This window comes from Mobula birostris, chromosome 14 (genome assembly GCF_030028105.1).
Source record: "Mobula birostris isolate sMobBir1 chromosome 14, sMobBir1.hap1, whole genome shotgun sequence".
In the NCBI taxonomy this organism is placed as follows: Eukaryota; Metazoa; Chordata; class Chondrichthyes; order Myliobatiformes; family Myliobatidae; genus Mobula; species Mobula birostris.
The window spans coordinates 93,381,282-93,397,612 of NC_092383.1; the positions used below are offsets into that span (position 1 = coordinate 93,381,282).

General features: G+C 43.5%; 1 protein-coding gene across 3 annotated transcripts in view; it reads right to left on the reverse strand.

The window, feature by feature from the left end:
- eif2d (eukaryotic translation initiation factor 2D) overlaps window positions 1–16,331 on the reverse strand; it is a 61,416-nt gene that overhangs the window by 9,517 nt on the left and 35,568 nt on the right. For 2 of the 3 annotated variants that reach the window (XM_072278955.1, XM_072278954.1), the window contains exons 8-11: window positions 15,379–15,424; window positions 9,608–9,711; window positions 6,756–6,908; window positions 2,626–2,715 (exon numbers count right to left, since the gene is read on the reverse strand). In XM_072278955.1, coding sequence (XP_072135056.1) covers window positions 2,626–2,715; window positions 6,756–6,908; window positions 9,608–9,711; window positions 15,379–15,424 — 393 coding nt within the window. The remainder of the gene's footprint in view (window positions 1–2,625; window positions 2,716–6,755; window positions 6,909–9,607; window positions 9,712–15,378; window positions 15,425–16,331) is intronic. The other variant, XM_072278956.1, reaches the window with a different exon arrangement.

A 16,331-nucleotide genomic window follows, 5' to 3' on the forward strand; every position in this document is an offset into this window, starting at 1 on the left:
ACTAAGAGTGATCCAATGGTCATCCAGGTTCGGGGGCTCAGCTCAGGACTAATAATCCTGACTGGTAAAACAAAATTGTTATGGAAACAGCAATGAAGGATCCTGCTACATTTGAGTGTGATGGTGTACCTGAGACAACACCCAAGACTTGCATGACTGACAGTAGTGAACAGTGAGAGGATAAAGGAAGCCCTGAACACTGCCTGAGGTGAAGGACCTTCACTGCTGCCCAAAATGGCAGCAGCGTAACGGGCAGTAAGTAGGCCAGTGGACTAAGCACACATCCATGCACAAGTGTATGTCTGTACAGGTGCAATGAAAAACCTAATACAGTGCATCACAGGCACATGGGTTATGTGCCTATCACGGTCTATCTATAATATACTTTATACTTTATTGTCGCCAAACAATTGGTACTAGAACATACAATCATCACAGTGATATTTGATGCTGCGCTTCACACACCCTGGATTACAAATGTTAAATATTATAAATATTAAAATTAGTTAAAATTAGTAAATATTAAAAATTTAAATTATAAATCATAAATAGAAAATAGAAAAATGGGAAGTAAGGTAATACAAAAAAACCGAGAGGCAGGTCCGGATATTTGGAGGGTACGGCCCAGATCCGGGTCAGGATCCGTTCAGCAGTCTTATCACAGCTGTTCCCAAATCTGGCTGTATGACTCTTCAACCTCCTGAACCTTCTCCAGGAGGGCAGAGGGATGAAAAGTGTGTTGGCTGGGTGGGCTGTGTCCTTGATTATCCTGGCAGCACTGCTCCGACAGCGTGCAGTGTAAAGTGAGTCCATGGACGGAAGATTGGTTTGTGTGATGTGCTGCGCCATGTTCACGATATATTAAGTAGTTTTCTGTATGGGTAACAGTATCAAGATTTTGCGTTCACAATATTTCGAATTTCTAGGTAAAATGTGTCAATGTGTGAACAAAATTTCTTCTAGCGTCCCCCTAGGGAATGCACCACACTGCAACATGATGAAGCAAAATCAGGAACTGTGTAATGATCCACTGCACAGCCCCTAAGCACCATGGAATGGGAGCTACAAATGAATGTTGTCTAATTGTTCAAATTACTCAGTCAAATCTTCAAGTGCTCAAGAGAATGACTGAGACAAAGATACACAAACAAGGAGCAGAACATAATGAAAAACTCAAAGTAAATTTATTATCAAAGTATGTATACCAGATACAACCTTGAGATAAAGAAACACAATAGAATCCACAAAAAAAATCACACACAACAAAACTGATAAACATCCAATGTTCAAAATCATGGAAATAACAAACAAATACATAAACACGTGAGCTGTCGTCTCCGAAAGTGAGTCTAAAGGTTGTGGAGTCAATTCAGCGCTGAGTCAAGTGAACTGATCCAGGAATGGCTGCAGGGCAACACCTGCCCCCGAACTTGATGGCGTGGGAATGAATCATTGAACCTTTCATTTTTTTGTTTAATAGTGTTGACGTCATTTTGGTAACAAAACAATTATTATCAGATCAGATTAATTTATTCTCATATGCAATGGAATGGGTGCAATGGAACTTCTTGCTGTGTGAAGCTCACAGTGTTACGTTGTAAACTTAAAGTCACAGTGAAAACGTTAAACATTATTGCATTTAATAAAAGCTAAAGGTCGGGACCTCCAGGGTTGTGATCTCGGGACTGCTATCCATGCCACGTGCTAGTGAGGCCAAAACTAAGAAGATTATACAGTTTAATACGTGGCTAAGGAATTGGTGTAGGAGGGAGGACATAAGATTTCTGGATTATTGGCTTTCTTCCAGGGAAGGTGGAACCTGTACAGAAGGGGCGGTTTGCACCTGAATTGGAGGGGGACTAATATCCTGGTGGGAAGGTTTGTTAATGCTGCACAGAGGGCTTTAAACTAGAGGTGCAGGGGGATTAGAACCAGAGTGCCAGAACAGTTAGTGGAGAGATTGCAGAGGCAGATGTTGGTAAGACCTCCAAAAAACTTATTAGGTCTCAAAAGGTTGAGCATGGTGTGACTAGTGTCCTGAGCTGCCTATATTTCAATGCAAGAGGTACCGTAGGAAAGGTGGATGATAGTGCTGGAGGTGAGGTAGCTGGTTTACAACCAGAGGCAATGTGTAGTGGGGAGACGCTGTTGATAGGGCAAAAATGCAGACAGCAGGATGAGTTGCAATGTAAAAGGTGGACAAAACCGAAAAGGGTGAATACAGGACTGAAGGTGTTATATCTGAATGATGCAGTATATGGAATAACGTAGATGAACGTGCAGCACAGTTATAGATTGGCACGTATGATGTTGTAGGCATTATTGAATCATGGTTGAAAGAAGGTTATAGCTGGGAGTGTAATTCCCAAGGATCCACACTATATTGAAAGGACAGGCAGGAAGGCAGAGGGGGCAGTGTTGCTCTGTTGGTAAAAAGTGAAATCAAATCGTTAGAAAGAGGTGACATAGGGTTGGAATGTGTTGTATCATTGTGGATAGAGCTAAGGAAGTGCAAGGGTAAAAAGACCCAAGGGTAACAATAAAAACAATGATGAGCGTAAGACAACAGAACGGAGCAAAGAGCAGTAGTTAAATCTAGATTAACATGTCAGATGTATCACTTACTTTTTATTGCAGGCGTCTATTAGCTCATTGGATTTCACATAACTTGTGATGATATTTCTAACATCAACACTCGAGAGGGTGGCATCTTTTCTGGGAGAGAAAAGAAATATATTTACGCGTGAAAGGGAAGGGAAACTAAATTCATTACCTCCCAAGTTATGTGTTCACGAACACTAGAAACGTTTGCATCAGAACAAAAAAGTTCAAGGATGGTATGGCAAATGTCAGGTTTACTGTTATTGGAAACATTACCCGAACGTGGTATGAAACCTGCACGACAGTGGAAAGGATGGCTCTACAATGGGCAGTCAAAACTGCCCAACACAAGGCTGGCACCAGCTTACCTGCCATCAAGGCCATATATACAGAAAGGGCCAGGAACATCATGAAGGATCTCACCCAACCTGCTCATGGACTGTTCGTCCCAGTCCTATCAGGGAGGAGGTTATGTAGCATTCACACCAGGACCACCAGGCCCAAGCAGTAAGGCTGATCAGCACCTCCACCCACTAACCCACTGCACCACACCCAACCACCACTACTTTATTATTTCCTGTCAGTCACCTTACATACAGACACTCCTGCACCTAGCATCACTTTATGGACAAACAATTGATCTATGTACATAAGCTATCTTATGTATCTATATTTAATGTCTTTGTATTATTGTGTTCTTTATCTTATTGCATTTTTTGTGCTGCATCAGATCCACAGTAATAATTGTTTTGTTCTCCTTTACACCTGTGTACTGCAAATCACATTAAACAATCTTTAATCTTAAGGAACTTAAAAAGAATGTGATCAAGAGCAGTACAGATATAGAGAATGATTATGATGAGCAGACTGAAATAGAAGGATGGAGTATCTTAAATTGATGACAAATTCTTAAGCCCATCACCCCTACTGGGGCATAGGCCACCAATAGCAGCTTGCCAGAGTCTTCTGTCCTGGGCCAGTCCTTCCCAGGTGTAACCCATGTACGAAGATCTTCCTCTCCCAGGGATGAGATCTTTGGAGCTTCTGTTGCAGTTTCTGCAGCATTGGGAATTTATGAGATGGAGTTGCTAGCCCCATCCATATCAGAGTTTTGATGTCAAATATCACAGCAACGTACAATAAAGATTTGCCTCCAACTTTCACCCTGTCCTCAAATTCACCTGGTTCATTTTCGACACTTCCCTCCCCTTTCTCAATCTCACTGTCTCTATCTCCAGAGATAGCTTATCCACCGATGTCTATTATAAACCAACAGACTCTCACAGCTACCTGGACTATACCTTGTCCCACCCCGCTTCTTGTAAAAATGCCATCCCCTTCTCTCAACTCCTCCGTGTCCGTCGCATCTGCTCTCAGGATGAGGCTTTTCATTCTAGAATGAAGGAGATGTCCTCCTTTTTCAAAGAAAGGGGCTTCCCTTCCTCCATCGTCAACGCTGTCCTCAACTGCATCTCTTACCTCATCCTCCCGCCATGCTACCATGGATAGGGTTCCTCTTGTCCTCACCTACTACCCCACAAGCTTCCGCGTCCATCACATAATTCTCCAAAACTTCCACCAACTCCAAATGGATCCCACCAACAAACACATCTTTCTGCTTTCCACAGGGGTCGCTCCCTTCGTGACTTCGTTGTCCATTTGTCCCTCCCCACTGATCTCCCTCCTGGCACTTATCCTTGCAAGCGGAACAAGTACTACCCCTGTCCCTACATCTCCTCCCTCACCAACACTCAGGGCCCCAAACAGTCTCTCCACATGAGGTGACACTTTACCTGTGAGTCTGTTGGGATCATCTACTGTGTTGGGTGCTCCTGGTGTGGCCTCCTGTATATCGCTGAGACCTGATGTAGATTGGGACACTGCTTCGCCGAGCACCTACGCTCCGTCTGTCAGAACAAGTGGGATCTGACAGTGGCTACCCATTTTAATACCACTTCCCATTCCAATTTGTCCATCCATGGCCTCCTCCACTGTCATGATAAGGCCACACTTAGGTTGGAGGAACAACACCTTATATTTCATTTTGGTAGACTCCAACCTGATGGCATGAACATCGATTTCTCAAACTTTCACCATTTCCCATCCCCGTGTCCCTCTCTTATGTTACCTCCTTGTCCACCCATTGGCTCCCTCTGGTGCTCCTCCCCTCCTTTTTTTTTAAATTTCTTCCATGGCCTTCTATCTCATTCATCAATCAACTTCCTAGCTCTTTGCTTCATCCCTCCCCCTCCAAGTTTCGCCTAGCGTCTCCCTCTCCCCTCCCCCCATCTCTCAAATCTACTCCTTAGCTTTTTTCCCTCCAGTCCTGCCGAAGGGGTTCGGCCTGAAGCTTCAACTGTGCTTTTTTTCCCCCAATAGATGCTGTCTGGCCTGCTGAGTTCCTTCAGTATTTTGTGTGTTACTCGTATTTCCAAAATTTGCAGACTTTCTCTTGCATATAATAAAGAGTAGAGCTTTGGTGCCCGACTATCTGAGGCTATAAAATACTCTGATCAGGCTGCACTCTGAATAATGCCGTTAGTTCTGTTCACCCACAACATTCTAGCTGGGAAATACGACCAAGAAGGGCACTGAGTCTCATCTTCAAAATTGAACGAACGAATTATGAATCACTGAATCAGTCCCTTTCTGCCTCTTCCCTGCCGACAGGTGATGCTTATCTATCCTAATCCCATTTGGACCCAAATCCCTCTCTGCCTTTCCTAATGAAGTAACTTGTAGTTGTATCTGCCTTAGCCAATTCCTCTGACAGCTTTTCACGATACTCACCACTCTCTATGAATAACTTACCCCTCTGATCTCCTTTAAATTGCTCCTCTCTCACCTTAAACATATACCCCTTTACTTCTAGCCTCCTTTACTCTTGGAAAAAGATTCTACCCATCCTGTCCCTGCCCCTCATGATGTTATCAACCTCTGAAAGATCACTCCTCAGCCCATTAGTTCCAATGAAAATAAGCCCAGCATATTTAATCTCTCCTTTTAACAACATTCTTCGTTCCAGGCAGCATCCCGGTGACTACTCTCTCTTTTGCTACTACATCCTTTCTGCAATGTGGTGACCAGAGCTATATGCGATACTCGTAAATGTAGTCAAAACTATATTTTGTACAACTGCTGGATATTAAATAATTGGACTTATTGCACTGAACCACAACTGTGTCTTGTGTTACTAACATGACTGAGGTTTTTGTGTTTGAGTAATTATAAATGATTCCAATTTTAGTTAAGATTTGCCATTTCAAATCAGAATTAATAGATTTTTGATAAAATTACAATGATCAATTTTAGAAATTCTACACTATTTTTGCTGTAAAAATGATCACAAATAAAGCATATCCAGGTCCCAAATCAATTTTATCTAGTAATATTGAGAACATTATATCTGTAAACACATACAAAATGCTGGAGGAACTCAGGTCAGGCAGCATCTATGGAGAAGAACAAACAGTTGATGTTTCCGGCCAAGATCCATCATCAAGTCTCATGAAGCTTCCTGATGAAGTCTCAGCCCAAAACTTCAACTGTTTATTCTTCTCCACAGATTTATCCTGACCTGCTGAATTCCTCCAGTATTTCGTGTTTGTTTCTCTGGATTTCCAGCACCTACAGAATCTCTTGTGATTTTATTTGTAAATGTAATACTGAATTATTTCTAATAAGAGATTGTGCAAAAGTAAAGTCTAAAACTGCACAAAGTTTCATTCCACAGAGAGTGGTCTGTGAGCATGTTGTTACTCAGAGAATGAGTGTAACTACTGAGCTGTAACCATTGAGATAGATACAACTGTCTTAATGGTTACTGGTTACATTATCTAAAACAAAAAGTCTTAATGAAGTAGCCATAATTTTTAAAAGTCTGCCTGCATTGTTGGTTATACAGTGAAGTTTTTGAAGATACATTCATGGTTTTATTGTATTGCCAGTATAATAAAAGCATTTGAGCATCTTAAAAGCTTTATTGTATAACCAAGAATCCAGGCAGACTCATAGCTACATTGTTCAAGTTCTTTGCTCTGGATAATTCACAGTACAAATAGTACCCGTGAAGGTGTTTTACATATTTGAGAGAATTTGCCATTCATACAAAGAGAGATTTGGACTGTACAATAAGACACTTTAATAAAACTTACTTGAGTCCCGCATGCTCAAAGAGGGGGAGTAACCTACTGGAAACACTGTAAAAGGAGCTGATCTCGGGTGGTTGGTAGAAGATCTCAGTCTCTCTGTCAATCTTCATCACTTCATCATCAGTGGCTGTTTCAGCAATCACAAAGGACTTCAGACTGTGATCAGAGAGATAAAACACACTTCTAAATTGTGTGGAGGCAACTTGGCTTAAAAGTTGTACTGACATAGTAAGCTTTAAAAAAAATATTGGGACAAGATTCAATGGTTTGGTGTTTCTTTAAAAATTGGGATAAAACTCATTGGTGCTTCATTAAAAAACATATTATGACAAAGCGAACATTCCCTCTATATTTTTTTTTACAGCTGTATAGACCAACCATTGCTCTAAGCAGGAAATTTTCACATGGCCTGAAAACTGCACACAGCATGTTATATTAAAGATTACAGCTGTACGGCAACAACGGCTTTGTGCGCAGAAGCATTTCAGTTACTCTGTGGCTGTGTGACACCTCAGAGGGAACAGTGGACAAGACTTATTAGCTTCTTCAGTGCACATGACCACAATTGTGATTGTTATTACAATACTTTTTTGCCCATTTGATAGTTTTAATCCTAAACTGGATTGAACCTGTGGTTCAGAAACTGTGCCTCCATCGAAATGATCCATCCTGGAATTAATGCTCTACATCAGCCACTTTCATCCTAGCCAGTCCCTTGGCTACACATCAAGCGTTCTGTGTCAACATTATCTGTTCAACCACATCCTGTGCAACAAGTTCCATACAGTACAAACTTGGGCAGAAATATCTGCAGGCTTCTGAAATGAATCAATAGCAGGGAGAAGTCCTCCGTTTGTGAGGCCATGCTCGCTTTTCACTACTACCATCGGGCATAGGGTACAAAACCCTTAGGTCCCACACCGTCAGGTTCAGGAACGGTTATTATCCTTCAGGATTCCGAACGAGCGTGGATAACTTCACTCACCACAACTCTGAAATGAAACCACAATCTATGGATTCCCTTTCAAGGACTCTACAACTCATCTTTTCAGAATTAATTAATTGCACATTGGTTGTTTGTCACCTTTATGCATAGTTTTTTTTATTGGTTCTATAGTATTTCTCTGTTCTACTGTAAATGCCTGCAAGAAGATGAATAAATTTACTTTGAATTTTGAAGCCTCGAAGGTACCGGATGGTTGTGGCATGGCACGTTCAGGCCAAACTGAGGCGGCGGGGTCTGGGTCGGAGGGTGGGGAATGAAGCAATGTTTGGCCATTGCTGGCGCGGACTTGGAGGCAACTTGATGTGGCAGAACCAAGGCGAGGCGAGAGGAGACAATGCAGAGCCTGGGTTTCAGAGCGAGGAACGACCCGAGGTTTGGACAATTTAAGCACCGAGCCAGACGGAAAAGATCTGGCTGCCAGGACTGGAGGTGAGAGTCGGGCTGGTATTCAGTTTGCTGTCGGCAAGTTTACTCGTCTCCGCAGCGAACTGAGGCTCTGGCCTGCAACTGACTCACTTTTGTGAACTTCAGTTCTGAACACTATTTGCTTACGCTCGTTTGCATGATTTGTTTCATTCTCTCTGCACATTGAGTCTTCTTTTGTTTTAATGGGTTCTAGTAGGTTCCTTTCTGGCTGCAGTAAAGAGACAAATCTCAAGTTGTACAGAGTATACATACTTTGATAACACATGTACTTTGAACTTGAACTTTGTCTATACTGCTCCCATTTACCCAGACTTAGTCTCCAGCCTTCTACATCTAGATGAATTAAACACTTGGTTAGATGCATCTTTTATGTAGGGAGACTATCTGCCTCCACCACCTCTTTAGGCAACACATTTCAGAATATAACTACCTCTGTGTGACAATATTACCCCTTGGAACTTCCTACCTCTCCTCCAGTCTCAGATACCCTACCTTCAGAAGATTCTTACTGACTTCACTACATTTAACCACACATAAATTTGCATCTCTCTATCCCTCTCGTTATTCTATTTTTGCATTGATAATTTATTTTGTAATTTTATGCCTTTACGCTGTACTGCTGCCACAAAACAAGTATCACATCTAGTAACAGTGATAATAAACGTGATTCTGACATCCTGGTGAATCTCCTATGCATGCTCTCCAGTGCAATCACATCCTTCCCATAGTGTGGCAATCACAACTGCACAAAGTTTAAAGTTGAAAGTAAATTTATTATCAAAGTACAAAAATGTCACTGTATACAACCCTAGGATTCATTATCTTGCGGGCATACTCAATAAATCTATAGAATAATAACCATAACAGGATCAGTGAAAGACCACCAACTTGGGCATGCAACTGGAATGTAGAAGACAACAAACTGTAAATACAAAAAATAATCAATAAACAATAAATATTGACAGCACAAGATGAAGAGACCTTGAAAATGAGTCCTTAGGTTGTGGGAACATTTCAATGATGGGGCAAGTGAAATTATCCCCTTTGGTTGAAAAGCCAGATAGTTGAGGGGTAATAAGGGTTCCTGAACCTGGTGGTGTGGGTCCTGAGCCTCTTGTACCTTCTTCCTGATGGCAGCAGTGAAAAGAGAGCAACTCCTGGGGTCCCTGATGATGGATGCCACTTTCCTGACGCGCTCGATGGTAAGGGCTTTACCCCTGAGGAACTGGGCTGTATCCACTTTCTGTAGGATTTTCAGTTCAAGGGCATTGGTGTTTCAATACCAGGCCGAGCTGCAGCCAAAGTGACCAGGTCATTGCAGCCAGTCAAAGTGACTGGGGTCATTGGAGTACAAAGTGCTCCTTTGTACTGGCACAAGAAGGGTCATTCAGTGACAGGGAGTGGTTCAGCTTTGCATACATACTCTGCATGATCCCAGTTCACAGCTGCGATACTTTCAACGCCCTTGGAGAACTCCTTCACCTGAATGATCTGCTTCTGTTGCATGGAGTGCAGAAACTTCGAGAGCTGAGGGCAAGATTCCACAGATCACTTTGAAAGCTTAGTCATTAAAATAAAATCAGTAAGACTCAAAATACACAACATTCACACCAACCCTGGCCCTGAAACTCCATGTCCTCTGTAAAAATCCGTAGTATAGGAGAGATGTCATTAAGCTGAAAAGCTTTACAAAAATGTTGCCAGGACCCCTGAGTTATAGCGGGAGGTTGGTCAGGCTAGGACTTTAACTCATTGGAATGTAGGAGAATGAGGAATTGTAACTTGCTGCATCACCATCTGGTATGGAGGGGCCACAGGAATCAGAATCGGGATAACTATCACCTGCATATGCTGTGAAATTTGTTCACTTTGCAGCAGCAGAACAATGCAAAACATAATGATAGAAAAAATGAAATACAGTAACACATATATATTAAATAGAGAAATTAAATAAGTAGTGTAAAAATAGAAATAATAACGTAGTGAGGTAGAGTTCATGGGCTTAATGTCCAATCAGAAATCGGCAGGCAGAGGGAAGAAGCTGTTTCTGAATTGTTGAGTGTGTGGCTTCAGGCTTCTGTACCTCCTACCTGATGATAGCGACGGGAAGAGGGCATGTCCTGGGTGATGGGGCTCATTAATGACGGATGTGCCTTTTTGAGGCATCAGTCCTTGAAGATATCCTGGATACTATGAAGGCTAGTGCCCATGATGGTGCTAAGTAAGTTTACAACTTTCTGCAGGTTAGTTCAAATCTGTGCAGTAGCCCCACCCCCAACAATCGACAGTGATGCAGCCAGTCAGAATAGCCTCCATGGTACATCTGTAGAAATTTACAGATCGGAAAAATCTGCAGAAAGTTGCAAACTCAGCCAGATCCATTGTGAACACCAGCCTCCCAGCATCCAGGACGTCTTCAACAGGTGATGCCTCAGAAAGGCGGCACCATCATGACGAAGGACCCCCGTCACCCAGGCTGTGCCATCTTCTCATTGCTACCATCAAGGAGGAGGTACAGGAGCCTGAAGATCCACACTCAACATTTTAGTAACAGCTTCTTCCCCACTGTCATCAGATTTCAGAACGGACAATAAACCTATATCCATCACCTCACCATGGTTTTCTTTTTTTTTGCTCTCTTTTTGCAATACTTGTTTAATTTGTTAAAATATATACAGGCATTTCTTTCTTTTTTTTGCATGTGCGTCTGCGTGCGTACACGTTTGCGCGTGTGCATCTGCGTGTGCGTGATGTCTTTTTCATGGCTTTTACAAGGCGCGGAGCGAGAGAGAGACTGTGTGGCGCCCCACTCCTCACACAGACATTTTCGCAGTACTTTCCCTTTTATTTTTATGAGGTCAAGTTGCGATCTCGACACTAAACCCGGCACGGATGGAAAGCGTACCTGGGAGCGGACCCGACTGGTTTCGAACCCGGGAACCTCTGCTCCCGGGTCCGGTGTCGTTGCGCCACCAGCCGGCCCAGGTATTTCTTATTTTAATTATGGTAGAGCAGTCCCAGAGGCAGGGCTGGAGGGCACAATGTGAGGCCACAGAGGTAAATTGGAGAGGATTTGCTGGCTGTTCAGTCTCTCTTTGGCATTATGGGGGCTGCAGCAAAGAAATGAGCCATCAGGACCAGCACAGAGGCTGCTGAGTGAGCATCCAGACGGCCATGGATCAAGAGGACCAATGCTGCTGAGGCACAAGCCAGGGCTTTATCAACACCGGCTGAGCCACCTGGGCGAGAGCGTCTGATGTTGAAAGACCCAAAACACTCGATGACCCCAGGATACATCACTGATGATGCGTCCCAGCACATCCTAGGAGGTATCTCACCATCATAGTCTTTTTTTATTGTCACATATTGCAATGTACCAGCAATACCCTGGTTCATATGTTTACTGTTATGCTGTATGTATTTCATTCAGCAGTTCTGTAAGAGCAGTCTGCTCTGCTTTCAGCCTGTTTGGGTTATTGTTGAAAATAAGGGATGATGAGGAATGTGTGACATCCAGTTAGGATGGTAGAACTGAGGGGAGGTTTTTCTGGTGAGGGACACTAAGGTTGGGCTTGGGGTTTTTGTCTGGTGGGAGATGAAGGAAGACGACACTGGAGAGAACAGGTCATAGGATTCGACCTGGAGCGGGACTGTGATTCGATGAAGTCGAGGCCAAGATCGCTCAAGGATCGGTGAATATGGTGAAACATTGAGATCCAACTTGCGTACATTTGCCTGCTTAATTAAAATGGGTCCTTTTCTTTTTCTTTACTAACTGAAAACCACACGGTAGCAAATTACACAGCATCCACACAAATCAAGGCTTGGGGTGGGAGAGCGGTCTCAATCCCACGAGTCTGGCTGAACCGGAGAGCATCTTCTCTAGACTTACGCGGCCAAGGAAACCAGGGGGTTTCATACAGATGCTGGTACACAACATATTTCGCTACACAGGCCAGTGATAATAAACCTGATTCTGTTTCTGAATGTATACAGATGCATAAAATCATGAGAGGTGTAGATAGGGTAAATGCAGTCACTTTTCTGAGGGAAAGGGAATCAAAAACTGGAGGGCACAGGTTTAGGGTGAGTGGGAAAGATTTAAAAGGGTTTTGGGGGCAATTTGTTCACATATAGGAGTGTGCCCATGTGAAACAAGGTGTCAGAAGAAGTGGTTGAGGCATGGACAGTAACATTTAAGAGACTCTTGGACAGGTACATGGATATGAAATATTTAATGATCTGGGGCAAATGGGACTAACGTGGATGGATATCTTGGTTGGCGTGGAAGAGTCAGAGGGCCTGTTTTTGTAATGTACTGTCCTATCACTCTACAACTCCAACTATAACATAACACAGGGTCGTCCGAACTTAGCTTACAAAGCTATGAGATTAGAGCACGGGGGGCAAACACGGTGACCTTTCCACCATCAGGTTTTACCTTCCTGCCTCTGTGTAAGAACTCAGTGTAATGAGCGTGACTTTACAAGCAGCAAAGATCATACACACATCTCCATAAAGCAACTGTGATTGAAACACATTCAGATGTCATTTGATGTCTTTTTCAAAACTGGTTAAAGTAGGCAGCACGCCTGCTGAAGTAATTTTAAGCTTATGTACTAAGAACCGTGGGTGGTGGGGTAGAGCTACGTCTCCCCACCAAGGGAGGTGTAAGGTGCTCCTTCCCACCGCTAGCCTGCTGGTTGCACATCACGTCTTGGCAAGTGACCACCGACTCTGATAATGGCTAGGGTCACCCGTCTTGTAAAGACACTGCCCAGAAGGAGGCAATGACAAACCAACCATTTCTGTAGAAAAATTTGCCAAGAACGTTCATGGCCATGAGATTGTGATCACCCACGTCATATGACCCCACACATAATGAATGAATGAATAAGAACTGACAAAATATTCACAGAGATCAGAAGCATTCCTCCAGGGAAATATCATCATTCATTTACAGCACAGTATATGTGTTATCAGACATACCAGGCAACAAGAGGAACATATTAGGCAGGAAGCCAGATACCTTGGCTGGATGCAAGACAGCCCATGTTATACGCTTGGCTCTGTGACTGAGGTCTGAACCCTAGACCTTACGACACAGATAAGTGTGCTATTTTTGTACCAAGTTTACAGAAATGGTGATAAATCCATGATGAAAAAAAAATAAACGAATATAGAGTAAACAACAGACCAGCAGAGGAGGCAATGTTTAAACTACAGAACTATGAAGGATGGGAATTTTCAAAAAGAATGCTCTTAACATATGACGTAAGTAGCCAATTTGGAAGACCTGCAGGAGTTTACACATTGCCAATGTTGGAAACAATTTAAAAGTCAAACACAAGAAAGTGGTTGAAGCTGGCAGCATCTGTCTGAATCACTCAGACTAAGGAACATGTGCTAGGAGATGGGATTAATATACAAGGGTGCTCACTGGTTGGCATGGATGGGTTGATCTGTACGGCCTGTTTCCATGCTGCATGATTCAATGCCAATGACTAATGAGACTTGAGGTTTTGTCTCAAGTATTCACTATTTATAATCCTGGGTGGCGGGATGAGATATCTCTCTACCAAAGGAGGTGTAAGTCGCTCCTTCCCTCCGCTAGCCTGCAGGTCACCCTTGGGCAAGGTGTACCACCTGCTTAGCCCCCTGATCAGGGTCACGTGAGGCCATGGGAGCAGGTGGCGGATGGTTGTATGAGCTGCTGGTGGATATCACAAGTCCTGTGACCATTGACACCAAACTCTCTGAAGAGCATTGATAATGGCTGGGGATATCCGTCTCGTAAAGACACTGCAACACACACAAAATGCTGGAGGAACTCAGCAGGCCAGGCAGCATCCACTGAAAAGAGTAAACAGTCGACAGTTTGGGCCAAGACCCTTTATCAGGATTGGAAAGAAACAGGAGAAGTCAGAGTAAGAAGGTGGGGGGGAGGGGAGAAAGTACAAAGTTGTAGGTGATAGGAGAAACTGGGAGAGGGGAAAGGGATGAAGTAAAAAGCTGGGAAGTTGATTGGTGAAGGAGATAAAGGGTTGGAGAAGGAGAAATCTGATAGGAGAAGACAAGGTGTGAAGAGATATAGTCCAGATAGCTGTGAGAGGCAGTGGGTTTATAAAAGATGTAATATCTCCAGTGATGGAGACAGAGAGATTGAGAATGGGGAGGGAGGTGTATTGCTTGTAAAGACACTGCCCAGAAGGCAATGGCAAACATCTCTATAGAAAAGTTTGCCAATAAGACCATAGACCATAAAGTATAGGAGCAGAATTAGGCCATTTGGCCCATCATATCTGCTCTGCCGTTTCATCAAGGCTGTTCCATTTCCCTCTCAGCTCCAGTCTCCTGCCTTCTCCTCATACCCTTTCATGCCCTGACAGATCAAGGAAAGGCCACATCAGCCACATCATACAATTCATTATGTCACAGCAAGGGCAGTGGGACCACAGAAAAGAACATGAATGATGGAAAAATGGAATTTTCCCCTGCACAACTACGTGCAAGTTATTAAAACTAAAAATCTGTTTGATTACTAATCCCTAAGGAACATCACTATGCAGTTTCCTGCAGCCCATAATATAACCTTTCATCTCCTTTTCTTGTTACTTGGCCAATTTTCTATCATGTAGTTACTCTAAGCCTGTGGTACTAATGACTATTCCCTCCGCTAGCCTGCAGGTCACCCTGGGCAAGTTGTAGCACCTGCTTACCCCGCAACGCACTTCTGATCAGGGTCATGAGAAGCCATGGGAGCAGCCGGTGCAGATCACAAGTCCTGGTTATGCGACCACTGACACCAGGCAGACAATCTCTGAAGTGTATTGATAATGGCTGGGGTCTTGTAAAACACTGCCCAGAAGGCAGCAAAGGCAAACTACTTCTGTAGAAAGAATTGCCAGGAACAATCATGGTCAAGGAAAGTCCATGATCTCCTACGTCATACGACACAGCATATAACTATCGAATAAACGATTAGTCCACAGAATAATGATATTCACTAGGATAGAAGTTATTCTAGTTAAATTACTTGAAAAAGAAATAATTATTATTGTCACATGTAACAAGATGCAGTGACAACTTTTTTTTTTTGCCTGCCAACCAGACAGATCATTTCATACATCGGAACATCGAGGTGGTACAACAGACTTCAGCTGTTGTGTGAAATCTCTCTGCATGTTAACCTACCTTCTTATAGCTTGATTTCTTCACGTCTAAAGTTCTACCTTCAGGGCTAGGCAAAAGAAAACAGAGCACAATAACCTTATCATGATTCAGCATTGGAATGAGTCTACTATTGTCACATGGGCACCGGAGGGCTATAGTCATAGAAAAGTACAGCACAGAAACAGGCCCATGTATCTGTAAAAAACCATTTAAACTACCCACACCAATCAACCACGCCGGAACCATAGCCATCCATATTCCTAGTTATTCATAATGGAGGGAATTCATAGCCACAGACGACTGTGGAGGCACTGTCATTGAGTATATTTAATGCAGAGATTGATAGGTTCTTGATTGGTCAAAGTGACAAAGGATACGGGGAGAAGGCAAGAAAATGGAGTGAGAGGGAAATAAATCAGCCATGATGGAACAGCAGATCAGACTCGATGGGCCAAATGGCCTAATTCTGCTCCTATGTCTTATCGTTCAAAGGTTCATTTTATTATTGAAGTATGTATGCGGGATACAACCAAGATCTGTCTTCTCCAGAAAGCCACAGAGTACAGAAAACCATATAAGCAGTTGAAAGAAAGACATCAATCCCCCCCCCGCATGAAAAGAAAAAGAAACAAAAACTTGCAAACTCCAAACAACCCCAACCCCTCCCTCACACAACAGATCACCCAAACCCCCAGCCTGCCCATCCGCAACAAGAATGGGCGAGACCATGAAAAGAACATAGAACTAAAAGGGACAATATGAACTGCAGTCCAATCCATAAATCTCAGAATTCTGATCACATCTCCGAGAGCACTGGGACCCGGCAGCCCCTGTGAGTGCAGCGACTCGGGCCAGCGGCCCCCCCCCCCCGAGGGGCAGTGACCAGGGCCGGTGGCCCCCCCGGGGGCAGCGACCCGGACCAACAGCATCTCCGAGGGCAGCGACACAAACCAGTGGTCTCTCCGGGAATCGCT